Below are 13690 nucleotides of genomic sequence, written 5' to 3' on the forward strand. Positions count from 1 at the left end.
GATTTGTCGGCCTTTTTTTTGTAGGGTCAGCAATAGGGTCACCTATCATAATCCCTAAATCAATAAGGTTGCTGCCCCCCCCCCCCCCTCAAACTTCCAACCTGCAAAATTACCTGAAACTTAATCGCAATTAACAAAGCCGGCAACGTGTGTGCATTACAGCAAAGCTCACTGATTTGTGTCGGTCGTGGCAGTTGAACAACTTGAGTGTTCGGTCCAGGATTAAAAAAAAAGACAAGTCCACTTAACGCGATGGTTTCAGCACTCGTGCCAGCCAGAGGGAGGGAGCCCTCGAGTAAAAAGGCAGTGGAGGAAGCTTAAAAATAATAATAATACAAATAATAATCCTTGCATTTGACATAGCGCCTCATCGCATTGGTGCAGACGTCTCAAAGCGCTTCACAGGATACAAAGTGGCTCGACCGGGCATTCGGTGGGCGATACTCGGCACTCAATTTGCGTCCCACGAACGACCACGGAGAGAGAGAGAGAGTGGAGCGAGCGAGAGAGCAATTTTATTCGGTTTTTTTTTCAAACGAAGGAGAAAAGTTGGGGCAGTCGTGCAAAGGGGAAAGGACAATCTTGCCAGATCGGAACTTGAAAGAGGCACCATTTAGCCACCGAGAGCGAGAGAGAGAGAGAGAGAGAGGGCGGACGGGCGAGAGGTGAATTTGGGGTGGGTGGGAGGGGGGGGGGAGTGGGGGGGGAGAGAAACTTTCGAGATGGGAGGAAGGAAGGAGAAGATTTTGGTGCGTTGAGATGGGACGAAAAGCAACTCTTGACAGAGATGGACACACACACACACAGGAAGTCAGTAAAGAGGGGGTTTGCCCCTGAACCCATGGGAGGCCAACTTCACCCTGTGATTGACATCCCACAGTCAGTTTCCTGTCTGGTCCATTTCTTTCCCCCTCCTTTCCCCCCCTCCAACACATCCCCACATTCCCACCCAAAGAGAGATAGAGAGAGAGAGAGAGAGAGAAACAGGAGCATCAAACTAGTCTCTTCCAACCCTCATCAGATCAGAGAGAGAGAGAGGGAAGGAAGGAGAGAGGGAAGGAGGGAGGGAAGGAGAGAGAGAGAGAGAGAGTGTGGTTTAAATCCCACCAGGAAACACTGTACTTTACACAAAAGAGGTGGGGAAGTGAGAGAGAGAGAGACAGAGAGAGACAGTGGTTGGTGATTATTTCTATGCAACGATTGACACTTGGGAGGTGGGATTTGCAGTGTGGATCCTGGGGGTGGGATAGAGAGAGAGAGGGATAGAGAGAGAGGGATACAGAGAGAGAGGGATAGAGAGAGAGAGAGAGAGGGATAGAGAGAGAGAGAGAGAGGGATAGAGAGAGAGAGAGAGAGGGATACAGAGAGAGAGAGAGAGAGAAGGGGAAAGGCACAGCCAAGAGAGCAATAACCCCAACCCTGGAGAGAGAGAAGGTGAGAGGCACAGAGAGAGAGAGAGAGAGAGAGAGTTTGGCAGCTCAGCTGTTTTGTTGTCTTGTCGGATGTGGAGGAGAGTGGACACAGAGTGGGTGAGTGAGTGTGAGTGTGTGAGTGACTGAGTGTGTGAGTGAGTGAGTGAGTGTGAGAGTGAGTGAGTGAGTGAGTGGCAATAGGCTGTTAAAAGAATATTGTTGGAGCAGAGAGTGGACAATCTGCGCTAAACAGTGCCACTGCACATTGCATCGTCCATCTACTCTCTGTGCCCCAACGCAGAGTGAGCTCTGTGGGTGTGTGTGTGTGTTTCTGTGAGTGTGTGTGTGTGTGTCTGTGTGAGTGTGTCTCTCTGTCTGTGTGTGTGTCTGTCTGTGTTATGCCTGTAAGTGTGTGTGTCTGTGTGTGTGTGAGTGAGTGTCTGTGAATGTGTGTGTGTGAGTGTGTGTCTCTGTGAGTGTGAGTGTGTCTCTGTGAGTGTGTGAGTGAATGTCAGTGAATGTGTGTGAGTGAGTGTATGTGTCTCTGTGCCTGTGAGTGTGTGTCTGTGTGTGTGAGTGAGTGTGTCTGTGAATGTGTGTGTGTGTCTGTGAGTGAGTGTCAGTGAATGTGTGTGAGTGAGTGTGTGTGTCTCTGTGCCTGTGAGTGTCTGTGTGTGTGAGTGAGAGTGTCTGTGAATGTGTGTGTGAGTGAGTGTGTGTGTGTGTGTGTCTCTGTGTGAGTGTGTGTGTGTCTCTGTGAGTGTCAGTGAATGTGTGTGAGTGAGTGTGTGTGTCTCTGTGCCTGTGAGTGTGTGTGTGTGTGTGTGTGTGAGTGAGAGTGTCTGTGAATGTGTGTGTGAGTGTGTGTGTCTCTGTGAGTGAGTGAGTGTGTGTGAGTGTGTGTGTGTGTGTCTCTGAGTGTGTGTTGTGTTGTGGGCTTTGGCACTAACCTTGTCTCCCCTTGGTTTCTCTGCTGTTCTTGCTGCTAAAGAACAATAAGAGCAGAGTGTGTGAGTCAGACAGACAGACAGACAGTCAGACAGACAGACAGACAGACAGACAGTCAGACAGACAGTCAGACAGACAGACAGACAGACAGACAGACAGTCAGACAGACAGACAGACAGCCCCTGTAGTCTGAGCTGTTGAATTCAGTGCTGGTGGAATTGGGAAGAGTCTGGTGTCAGGACAGCGCCTGAGCTCAGTGGTAACTCACTCCTCCAAACTACACTCTCTATACAATCTCTGCTGTTCCCTTGAACATAAGTGTCCTGAGTGAGGTTTGGATTCTTAACTCCTTTTTTGAGTGCGTGTGTGTGTGTGTGTGTGTTTTGTTTGGGGGATTTCTGCCCCCACCCTGCAAAAAAAAAGTAGTAGTGCTTTGAAGTCCCCAGTGATCTGACCCCATCTTTTTCTCTTTTGCCCCCACTACAGCCCACCTGTTCAGGATCCACAGTGAAAATGTCCAGAAGGACAGATGAGAAGGTGGGTAACATCTGTCTCCTCGCTCCAGTTACATCATAAGAAAGGAGTAAACCGTGAAGCGCTTTGAGACGTCTGAACGACGTGATGAGGCGCTATATCAAATGCAAGGATTATTATTGTTGTTATTATAAGCTGCGGGGGAGAAAGGGCAGGTAAAAATGGAACTGAAACGATCGCTTTCGCTCGTAGACACGATGGACCGAAGGGTCTTCTTCTGTGCTGTACGTTTCTGTGTCTCTGGGCATTGCCCCAGACCACAAAGGATGTTTTGCCATCTTTCTGCCCATCTTGTCGTTAGATGAAACCATCCACGCTACTCAATTTCTAGTGGTTGTAGTCAATTTACTTGCCAAATCGCTATTTAATTCCCCCTTTAATTTGGTGCGGTAATTAAAAGCAGTGGGAATGGAAAGCAGCTTTCCAGGCGTAAAATGATCATAATAATCATAATAACAATCAATAATTGTAATCGGGTCTTTAATGATGAAACTGGTTAATGTGTGCTTAAAAGGCAATTTGCTATCAGGTGTAATGACTGCGTATTTGTAGCACAGACGTAGGTAACGGATTTTAATGTTGTCTTGGACTATTGGAGACTATTGATGAGGCATTGTACCGGAATGCAAGGATTCTTGTCCTGTTACGTACTGGTTAGAACTCACCTTGAAACCAAGAGGACGCGGATTTTGATTAATTCACTTGACAGTATATTCTGTGAAGCTCTTTGAGATGTCCCAATGACGTGATAAAGCGCTGTACCAAATGCCGGGATTGTTATTAGATTAGATTATTACTATCTGAAGAGGGAATCTGGGCCTTTCTGAAAGTTTCTGTTGCTCACACTTATTTGGCCGGTTCAGCTTTGTGCTGCCCACACCTCTTATATCAGGCTGAACGGTCATCAGAAATGTCTGAGGACTCTCTCTCAACCTAACTGGCTCAGGTGATGGGGACTCCACGATAAAGGTTTTAATAATAATAATCTTCGCATTTGATACAGCGCCGTATCACATCGTCGAGACGTCTCAAAAGCGCTTCACGGAATATACTGTAAAGTGAATTGACTGTATAATTTGTGAGCGAAACCCGGCAGCCAAATTGCGCACAGCGGCGTCCCACAAACAGCCGTGGAGTTACCAAATTTATTTTTGGAAGGGGGTTATTTTACTCGGTGCCAGTCGCCCTGGCCAGGTGTGTCGCCAGCTGTGTTGCCATGGAGCCAGATGAGCACCGGAGAGCACTCTCAGGTGGAATAGGCATGAACAATAAGCGTAATTACACAGGCAGGGCAAAGACCAGCGACTTTCTGTGGTTCGTAACAATACGTTGTCAAATTGATAAGCATGGGTCAGCACTCTCACTGGATCAAATGCTGGTACCAGGAACACCTCCCGAGCGATATAATGAGCATCACAGCTGTGGGCAATGTGCGAGCACTCTCACCGCCCCCAGACTATGCGATTGAAGAGGGTTATTCATACTTAAACGGCCCCTTTTTGTTTATAATGTGAGGGGAGCAGTCAGCCCGTGACACATGGTGGCATGGTCCTTCATTTGCACCGAAAGGCTTGAATCTTAATAGGTGAATACCCACCTTTGTGTGCATTGTGTCGCTCTGCCCTGCGTTACAAACCAACTCCGTGATATTTATGTTTAATTAACGATAACCAATTACCGCTCCCTTTGATACCCAAAGGGTGGGGATTTAATGAAAGTTACTAAAAATGTGAATCAATGGAATGAATAGCTGTGCTTTGATTCAATTGATTTTCTTTGGCTTCTGGTACATAATGTCTCAGATCAGTAGACTCGTGAGATTCAAAGTCCCACCTATTCTTAGCACAGGAGAGCAACTTGTCCTAAAGGCAAATTCTTCAGTTCCGTCTCTTTAAGTACTTCGGAAAACCAGCTTCCAAATTAAGGCTGAATTTCATTATTTTCCATTATTCTGGGGTAGCCTTAGACTTAATAATATGTAATCCTTGCATTTGACACAGCGTCTCTCGTGTCAGTATTGCGTCCCAAAGCGCTTCATAGGATATACTGTAAAGTGTAGCCGCTGTGTGTTTTGTGAGCAAATGTGGTAGCCGGTTAGCCACGTCCCACAAACACCCATGGAGTGAGTGACCAATTTTATTTGGCGGGCGGGGGGGGGGGGGTGGTTTGTTGGCGAGGAAACCGAGAGAGAGAGAAACGCCCTTCTCTTTTCGAATAGTGCCACAGGATCTTTAACACCCGCACAGGCAGATGTGGTCTCCGACCATTTGGCTCCCAAACTACACCGTCTCACCACGTGCCAGTATATCCCGTGAAATGCTTTGTAGAAGGGGGAAATCGGAGACGAGGTACCCCCTCCTCCCCTGATATGTCCCTGCTTCAGCCTGTAAGCGTTTCATTAACACGATAGCTTCTGTCGTACCCTTTTAGGGAACAGCATGACATGACGGAGGGTGAGGAAAGAGAGATCACTGATGGATGAGAACAGAAAGGTTGTGCAAGCATTAAAAAGTCGATTAGCCCTTGACAAAATGAGGCTCTTAAACATTTGGCTTCCAATTCTGAAACGTGAATGCTTTTTCATTAAAACCAAACTCTTTTACCAGGACATCAGGTCTCCCGCAGTGCTCCGAGCACATCTGCAACCCATTTTGCCTCCTAATAACTAATTGCGCCCATTAGCAATGATTATTTTGGGCGCAGCATTATCAAACAAAACTGCTCCTTTCAACTTTTTGTGCTGAACGCGACAATTTGCCGCCTGGGTTTGGGCTGTTTGATCGCCGCTAACAAAGGTTTGTTTTTCAAGGCGTCCCGCTAAATAAGTTTTCCGACTCACTGCGGAAATTTTAGTAACCGTGGGAAGCAGGCGCCATACTTATCATACCCACAATCGTGGGAAACATTTCAATATTCCAATTCCCGTGGTTGCAACTCACCGGATGTCAGACAGGCGCAGTCGCCTGGATGTAAGAATCATCAGTGAATGTTTTAGTAATCTTGCGAATGCAGATTTCGTACCAGACCAGTTTCAATTCCAGCGTTTTTCGCATTTTCCAATTTTTATTTCACTTACAGTCGAGCACCGATTGATTAATTCCCCTTCTCATTACAAATCAGGCACAGCATGCGGTCAACCGGGTGTCTGACACATGAGGAAACCCATCACCGTTGCTTAACCCCAGCTGAGAATCCCAGGCATCCCACCTACACATGGAAATTCCAGAGATAGATCGTTGGAATGGAATGCGCTCTCTCTCTCTCCCCAGAGGGACACATCCCGTTTAACTAATTCTGGAAAGTATTAGGCGCAGGTTGGTGAGAGCCAAGGCTTGGGGATGCCACGGTGTGTTTTGGGTAACCGCTGGAGTCTAACCGGCTAAAACCGTAAAGCTTTGCCGTTGATAGCACCGTTTGGCAGCACAGCGTTGAACGCTGCATTCCTGGACAATAGTCACGCACGATAGTGGGCCTCGCAACAGGGGGAAGGCATGAATAGCCTGTTCCATTTGCTTGCCAAGCCGGTGCTTGGCTTTGCCTGCCTTGGTTTTATGGGTGAATAAGGAGTCCTTTGACCCTCAGCTGAGCAGAGGTTGTTCCCAACGCGCCTGTCAGATTTTGACACCGGGTCAGGAATGCAGACTGGATGTGGAGACCGAACCAGCCCGAGTGAGCTCTCGAGACCACATGAGTAAGAGAAGCGTATTAATCGAGCCTCAAATGTGGTAACGTTTAGAATCGAAACGGGTCGAGTTGACATTTTACTTTGGTTGCACTATTTCTTAAAGGAGTCGTCCAATTTGTTATATTTCATCTTGCAATCATTCAATAAAAATAGGTGGACAGAAGTTGGATAAAAATACATCGCACCTGTGGCGGGGGAGGAATAATAATTTGGTCCACCCAATCCCACTGTTTGCGGGACACTGCTGTGCACAATTGGCTGCCGCATTTCGCCCACAAAATATACAGTCACTCTTTACAGCAGCGCTTTGAGACGTCTTGACGACATGATAAGCCGCTGTGTCAAATGCAAGGATTATTATTATTATTCCGTGCAGAATTCACTCTAATGTTTCAGAGTGCCCAGGATTGGCAGATTGTAAAATTCAGCATTAGGTTTGAAGCTCTTAACAAGAAAGTCGCAAAAGAAGGGGTCAAAACTAATGCTGTGTTTATGCGTTGGTCAAATTCTGGACACTCCGAAAATGTCGCGTAAATAGAACAAGAAGAGAACATGTTACGTGAATCGAGCTCCGGGTATGGATTTCTTTTGGGCAGTGTTCTTTTCGTTAAAGCACCCGCCTCTTTGCTATATATTTTTTTCTCTCTCCTTTGTTCAAGGGCAATTGAAACCAACGAAACATGACGACGGCCGTGACGTGTGAGGAAGACCGATCCATGATGAGCCAAGACAGCTCCAGTCCTCGGCCAGGCAGCCCTTTGTCTCTTAAAGAACCGGGTCCGGAAGATTCGGAGCCACGTGAGGAAGAGACCAAAGGGAGGCTGAGGATGCGTTCTCCCTCTGGCTTCTTCATTGTTCTGGGTGTCTTCATAGTCACGGTGGGGATTGCCATCGCTGTGGTGGGCTACTGGCCACACAAAAAGTTCCCCAGGACCATCGCCAATCATTCCAAAGTGCCCAACGAAGTGGCAGTAAAGTCCCAAGCCCAATCCGGGTTGAAGACCGAGAAACTGAAATTGATTGGCCCCTTGATCATGGGAATAGGGCTGTTTGTGTTTATCTGCGCCAACACGATCCTCCACGAGAACCGGGACAGGGAGACCAAACTGATTATCCAGAGGAACATGTATTCCGCGGCCATGGTGCTCTCCGACGGAGAACGCAAGGAGATGGAACCGGGTCTCGGGACGCTTTCCGTCGACGCTGGTTTCAGATGCTTCGAGCAGTGCTGCGCGGGGGAGAGAGCGCTCTGCGCGGCGCACGGTCACTCAGACTCGAGCGGCACGGGTCAGTGGGCAGACGCCGACATGCCCGTCAGACACCAAACCACCACCCAGCTGGTCTATCACAAGAGGCCTTCCCCCTCCCTCTCCCTCCACAGCCTTCAGTCCGACTCCTGCAACTCCAGCGAGAGAAACCTCAGCGCGTTCCTGACCGGCGGGGCTGACCCTGGGGTCTCCACGCCCGTCGCTGTTTTACCGGTCATCAAACTCAACAACTGCGTCATCGTCGACACTCCCAGTGCCTCCGATCCGATGTCGGACGTGGAACCAGACCAGAGGGAAGCAGCCAGTTCTACCGAGGACCTAAAGCTCTGGCAAAACCACGGCTACATCAGGTCCGGCAGCATCCGGAGTGCGGGAGACGTATCCGGAATATTGGCCCAGGCCGGTTACTGTTTGCGGAACAAGTCATTTTCCACCAGGTTTATCGGGAGGTTCTTGTCCCCGGGTCGGGTCAGGAAGGAGTGCGGCTCGGACTTTCACCTGCCGATCGCTTGCGGACACGCCAACTCTATCGACCTCGGAAGGGACAGAAACAAAGTGAGCGTGGAGAGAGAGGACGGCAAAAACCGCAGCTGGCCTCGGCTGGACAGGAGCAACGAAGCCAAGTACCTGAAACTGGAAAACCGGGAGGGTTCAGCAGACAGTTTGATCGAAGAGACGGAGCCCGAGTGGGCAAGGGAGGAACAGAACGTCAGAGGGGATTTGCAGGACTGACAGTGACTCTCGGCGATCGGAGGCGAGATTAGAAATGTAACGCGTTCGTTCTGTGAAAGGCTCGGCGATTGGGGGAATTCCCTTCGGCTCAGGACAAGAGGACGAGGTCGTCGGGAGATGAATCGGTCACTCTCAATGCACGACTGTTTTCGGACACTGCCGCGCGCAATCGGCTGCCGCGTTTCGCCCACAAAATTCACGGTCACTCCGCTTCACAGCAGGTTCTGCGAAGCGCTTTGAGACGTCGCAATGACGTGATAAGGCGCTACATCAAATGCAAGGATTATTATTATTTTTATTATCATTATTATTATTGCTTCCTGGTGACACACTCACTCCTAACAGGCCTCGATTCCTTTTCGAGAGGGTTCACACTGCGGTGAGTTCCGTGCTGTGAGACAGATGGCAGTGGGCACCCTCTTCCCAAAGGCTCACCTTCCTCGAAGGCAAGAACATGCTGCCCACAAACAATTCCCGTTTGAGCACTTAACCCAGATCAGTTCATGTCATGTCAGCTCACGCCAGACTGGGAAGCGAGCCCAAAATCACAGGAGAGCAGAGCAAATCCAAAGTCATTCAGGGCCACATTGTTCACAATGGAAAGGTCTTTGGTTTATGGATTAGTGGTTACACTGATTTACTGTCTCGCGGCAGATTAGAGAAAGATGGAATCAGTCAGTCAGTTGGCAATACTCCCAATATGGTTGTTCAAGCAAATCATAAAGGGTTCCATATTTTACTCCATGTCTTTCATGTCTCAGCAAACACCAGGCTGTTTGTCTATCATCTATCGCATTCGATCTGGGGGTTCAGATTGCTCGTGAGTCAAGGTTCGGTGTTAATTAAACCCAGGCGTACTCGAGTGGAAACTGAGGGTATCTTTCCGATTAAAGGGGAAAGGAGTGCTCGTGGAAAAGCACGACCGACCAGTCTATCAAAATACTGTCACTCCACGTTGCAGTGTAGCCTGTGAAACGCTCTGAGACGTCTGAATGACGCGATAAGGCGTTTGATCAAATGCAAGGATTATTATTATAATCGGCAAAGACAAAACACAGGCAAATGTTTCAGATAACACCCTTTGGAGCCAGAATAGTTGAGTGTAGGGGCTGTGTTATAGAGGAAGGGGTTGTGTTTATAGAGAGGGATGGAAGAGGAAGTAAGAGACACGCAGGAGATGACCACAAAAACAGACATTAGAGCAAAGTTAAACATTGGAAACCACCAACCAACCAAACCACAAAGAGGCATTCAACCGGATTGTTAACAGATTGTCAAACACTGAAACTAGGAGCTGCACATACAGGGCTGTTTAGAAACATAATGGGGAGGAGAAATCAGTAAGATAAAGACTTATCAGACACTCGCACTCCCCTAAAGGCATCTCTCCAACCCAATCGTTCCAGTTTAGATGATTCTCACCTGAAGGGTCTTTCTCAATCAGTGGCTGATTGATTGCTCTGTGTGGGTGTGTGCGTGTGCCCAGCTTTTTCTGGTTTTAGTTCTCAGCAGCTGTCCATGTGCAATTATACAGGTGCATTTGTCATTCTTTCCCCCCCCCCCCCCCTCTCTGCAGGCAGCGAGCATCCTTCAGTAGAGTCACTGGCAGTCAGTTTCTCCCAGTAAAGTTGTTTGTCACCATTGTTCAGAAAAATACACGGTAAAGCAAATCTATTCCAGATTGTTCTCCCACATCTTCCAGCGACTGGAGCTCATAAAATGGAGGAGAGAAAAATCACGAGGACTGGGATAAACAGTGCAATCGAGCCACTTGATGTGAGATTTCGACTGAAAGAGCTGGGAGATTGTGCTGCTTTGTTTGGATGTAAGTACGGTGAGAAAATACAGGGATGAGAATATTGAATGTAACATATTTATAAGAAGATGCAACAAACTGGTAATTTATTGTCCGAGGGGCAGACTGGGAGCAGGGATTCTTATCACTCAGTTCCTGGTAATCCTGCAAGTTAAACCCTAACGGTTGGGGTAACCCTATCTTGTCAGGCAATCGGAAGCTTGCCAGACCGTTAAACTCCCAACAATTTACACCACACACTCTGGGGGTTCCCAGATCTTGGCAACTTGCACCTATTATCCTCTGGAAGGAGAGAGTGCATATTCCATTCCAGACACTGGGAATCTCCATGGGTAGGGGGGGGAGCAACGAACATGTGGAACTCTCGAGTCTGGTTTGGGTGCCCTGTAAGCAGAGCAATGGGCACGTGGCTGACCAAACAAAACCGAGGATATAATGTTCCGTCCATTGCACAACAGGACTGTCCACTGTCAATCAAAGCGCTTGTAGTTGTCAAACCGAACACAGGCAATGGAAGGCGTTTTTCAGTTGACTAATTCCATTGCTGCTTTGTTGCCACCACCGGGTACTGATAAATGCACGAGTTTGTCAAGAAATGTTATTGTTGGATTGAGTTTCGTAACAAAGCGCAAATGATTTTTTTTTTTTTGCAGCCAGTTTTTTTTTGTTGGCAGGGGGGAAAATAATGTGTGCGCCACAGTTTACTTTATTCAGTGAGTTGAGAAGATAAACAAATGGTCAGAAATGATTATAATTTGTACATTTGATGCGAAATCAAGCCGGGCTTCTTATCAAGAGGGAGACGTGAATAGGTGCGATGTGGAGCAAAGGCAGGTAACTCGAGTTGAGGTCCAGATCAGCCATGATCTAATAGAATGGTGGAACAGGCTCGAGGGGCTGAATGGCCTCCTCCTGTTCCTATGAGGGGTGGAGGTTTGTGTGGAGTATAAACACTGATGTGGCTTTGTTGGGCTGAATGGGCCTTTTTCCGTGTTGTACTGTTTTATGGCGATTTTGTGTTGTCCTTCACTGTGTGAATATGGTGCCTGTGTCACGTGAATTGTTCAGGAACAGTGTGCAGTGCAAGTGAAGAGGAAGTTATTTTGCCATTTGGGAAATCTTAGTTGGACGAGGAATTCGGTTTGGATCGGGTGTGCGTGGGGGGGAGAGTAATTAACAAAACATATTGTCGAGCGGTTTCAATGCGAAAGCAAGTTACTGCACCAACTGGAGGGAACAAGAGGCAAGAAATATTTGCTTGTGCAGTGTTATTTTAATTGGCAATAATCATTATCTCCGAGTCCCGACAGAGCCCAAGAGCTTCCGATTAACCCCCCCCTCCCTGTGGAAAGAAAGAAAGCTCTTCCTGTTCTAGGAAATGTTAGTTCTTAGGTGGGTGGTTTGTTCCACCGAAAAGCTTAATCAGCTGAACGGGCTGCGATAGTTAGGGGCATTTTTGTACCAAATGCTCAATCACTTTTAATCTTAAAGTTTGAGAAAGTCGTGTGCCGCCTTTCCTCTACCATCCTCTGGCCAGAGAAATGTTCCAAGTCCTCTGTGGTGGAAACTTTGCATCTTTAATAGCCAGGCCAAATATCTTTAAATTTCCAAAACATCAGCTATTTATAGTAGAGCGAGACTGCAGGCATTTTTGTTGAAGTAAACAGCTGGACATGTTTCAGATCAAGAATGTACAGAAAACACGCTCGTATCTTTGGTTTCAAGAAATGAAATTCACGCTCAGTCAGGCGTCTGATCCATTAGTCAGGTGAATTTACTCGTGACCGACTGTGACCTGACCAGACTATATAATAATAGTAATAATGTTAATAATCCTTGCATTTGATATAGTGCTTTTCACGTCTTCTAGACGTCTCAACGATTAGTTAATCAAGTAGTAGAGCACAATGAGGAAGTTAGTGATTCAGATGTAAAACTAGTGCAATTTGGGTTTTGGTACATTATCAAAGGCCCTTCAAGGCCCATCTCAAGACCCTCCAATTTGACCATTTGCCTTCGGTCACCCTCCTACCTCTGCCTTCCACCCCTCCTGATCCCAACCTCCAGCTTGGGTCCAAATCCCTGACTGTCCAGCGCCTTGGGACATCCTCTCGACATGAAAGGCGCTGTACACATGTAATTTGTTGTGGGCGGTGGTAGAGAGCTCTGTATTCCAAAGTTGGGGTTTGAAACATTACTGTGGGAGTTTTACCTTCCGTCTGAGCGTATCTCACTTGATCACGGAGTGTTTGTTATTCGCATTGGAGCTCAGATCAGAGAATTGTGACCTTCCCAATCTGACATCCCTCACCAGGAAAACAGATTTTTTTTTGGTATTGCGCAGATCACAAAGTGTTCCCAGGATTTTGACATTCGCAGTCTCTGATGAGCTGAAGGGATCAAATATCCCTTTAAAAGAGAAACCCAGTAGCAAAGCAATACTTCAATGCAATTTGCATTGATGCAGCGCTTTTTTTTCACGTCGGGAAGAGGTCTAAAAGCGCTTCAATAATAACCTTACATTTCAAGTTGGAAGAGCTTCTCAAAGCTCTTAATCTGTACAGGACATAGGATATGTAAAGTGCAGTGACTGTGTGTTTTGTGGGCAATGTCCAACAAGCAGCTATAAAATGAATGATCGATCTATTTAAATGCAGTGTTGACAATCACCCAAAATCTTGATTGTATTCAGACCCCAGTAATCTATTTACTGCACCAGACAGGTCAGAACACAGCTATATACGAGCCTGACATGGAGCTAAACATTTCTAAATAAAATAACACTTTGATGACTCATTGGCCTAACTCCACTGTTCTGTTCGGCCTCATCTATTTCGTAGCAATTTTCGGTTTGAATTTAGCCCAAAATCCCTTAACTCGCTGCAGATGCTTTTCAGCAATGTTTGACTGGAGGCAACTTTTGGTCATTTTCTTTCTGCATTATCCGAGTTGGCATTCCTTGCGGTTCATCTTACATTTCCATACTTGCTCCTAAAAAGGTTAAATACCATTTTCTGTAGCCTGAAATAACTTGCTGGTCATACAGCATGAGATATATCAGTGTGTGTATATATATATATATATACACACACACACACACACACTGTATTGCTTGGAAAGGCACATTAACGTAAAGGTTAATGTTAATTAGGAATCTTTGTCCTTGGAATCTGTTAATTTCATCTGGCAAATGGAGAAGCAAATTTTGAAGCATCGACGACGTGTATTTAAATCAGGAATTGGAGAAGGGACAAGCAATTAAGGGGCTTGGAATCGAGTTCTACTCTGAATCGAA

At 47.0% G+C, this 13690-nt stretch overlaps 1 protein-coding gene and 1 long non-coding RNA gene across 2 annotated transcripts; both read left to right on the top strand.

The window, feature by feature from the left end:
* The first annotated feature begins 1350 nt into the window (after positions 1–1350).
* Positions 1351–7351, top strand: LOC103179497. The gene is made up of 3 exons (XR_487980.2): positions 1351–1529; positions 2847–2897; positions 7239–7351. It is a non-coding gene; the product is annotated as an uncharacterized LOC103179497 (long non-coding RNA).
* A 4-nt stretch (positions 7352–7355) lies between these two features.
* Positions 7356–8579, top strand: LOC103179611 (transmembrane protein 200A; the record flags this gene model as incomplete). The annotated part of the gene is made up of 1 exon (XM_007894987.2): positions 7356–8579. A coding segment is annotated over one exon (1224 nt), but the record flags the coding sequence as incomplete, so codon positions are not given.
* Positions 8580–13690: the final 5111 nt, after the last annotated feature.

Source organism: Callorhinchus milii, unplaced genomic scaffold (genome assembly GCF_018977255.1).
Source record: "Callorhinchus milii isolate IMCB2004 unplaced genomic scaffold, IMCB_Cmil_1.0 Scaffold10, whole genome shotgun sequence".
NCBI lineage: Eukaryota > Metazoa > Chordata > Chondrichthyes > Chimaeriformes > Callorhinchidae > Callorhinchus > Callorhinchus milii.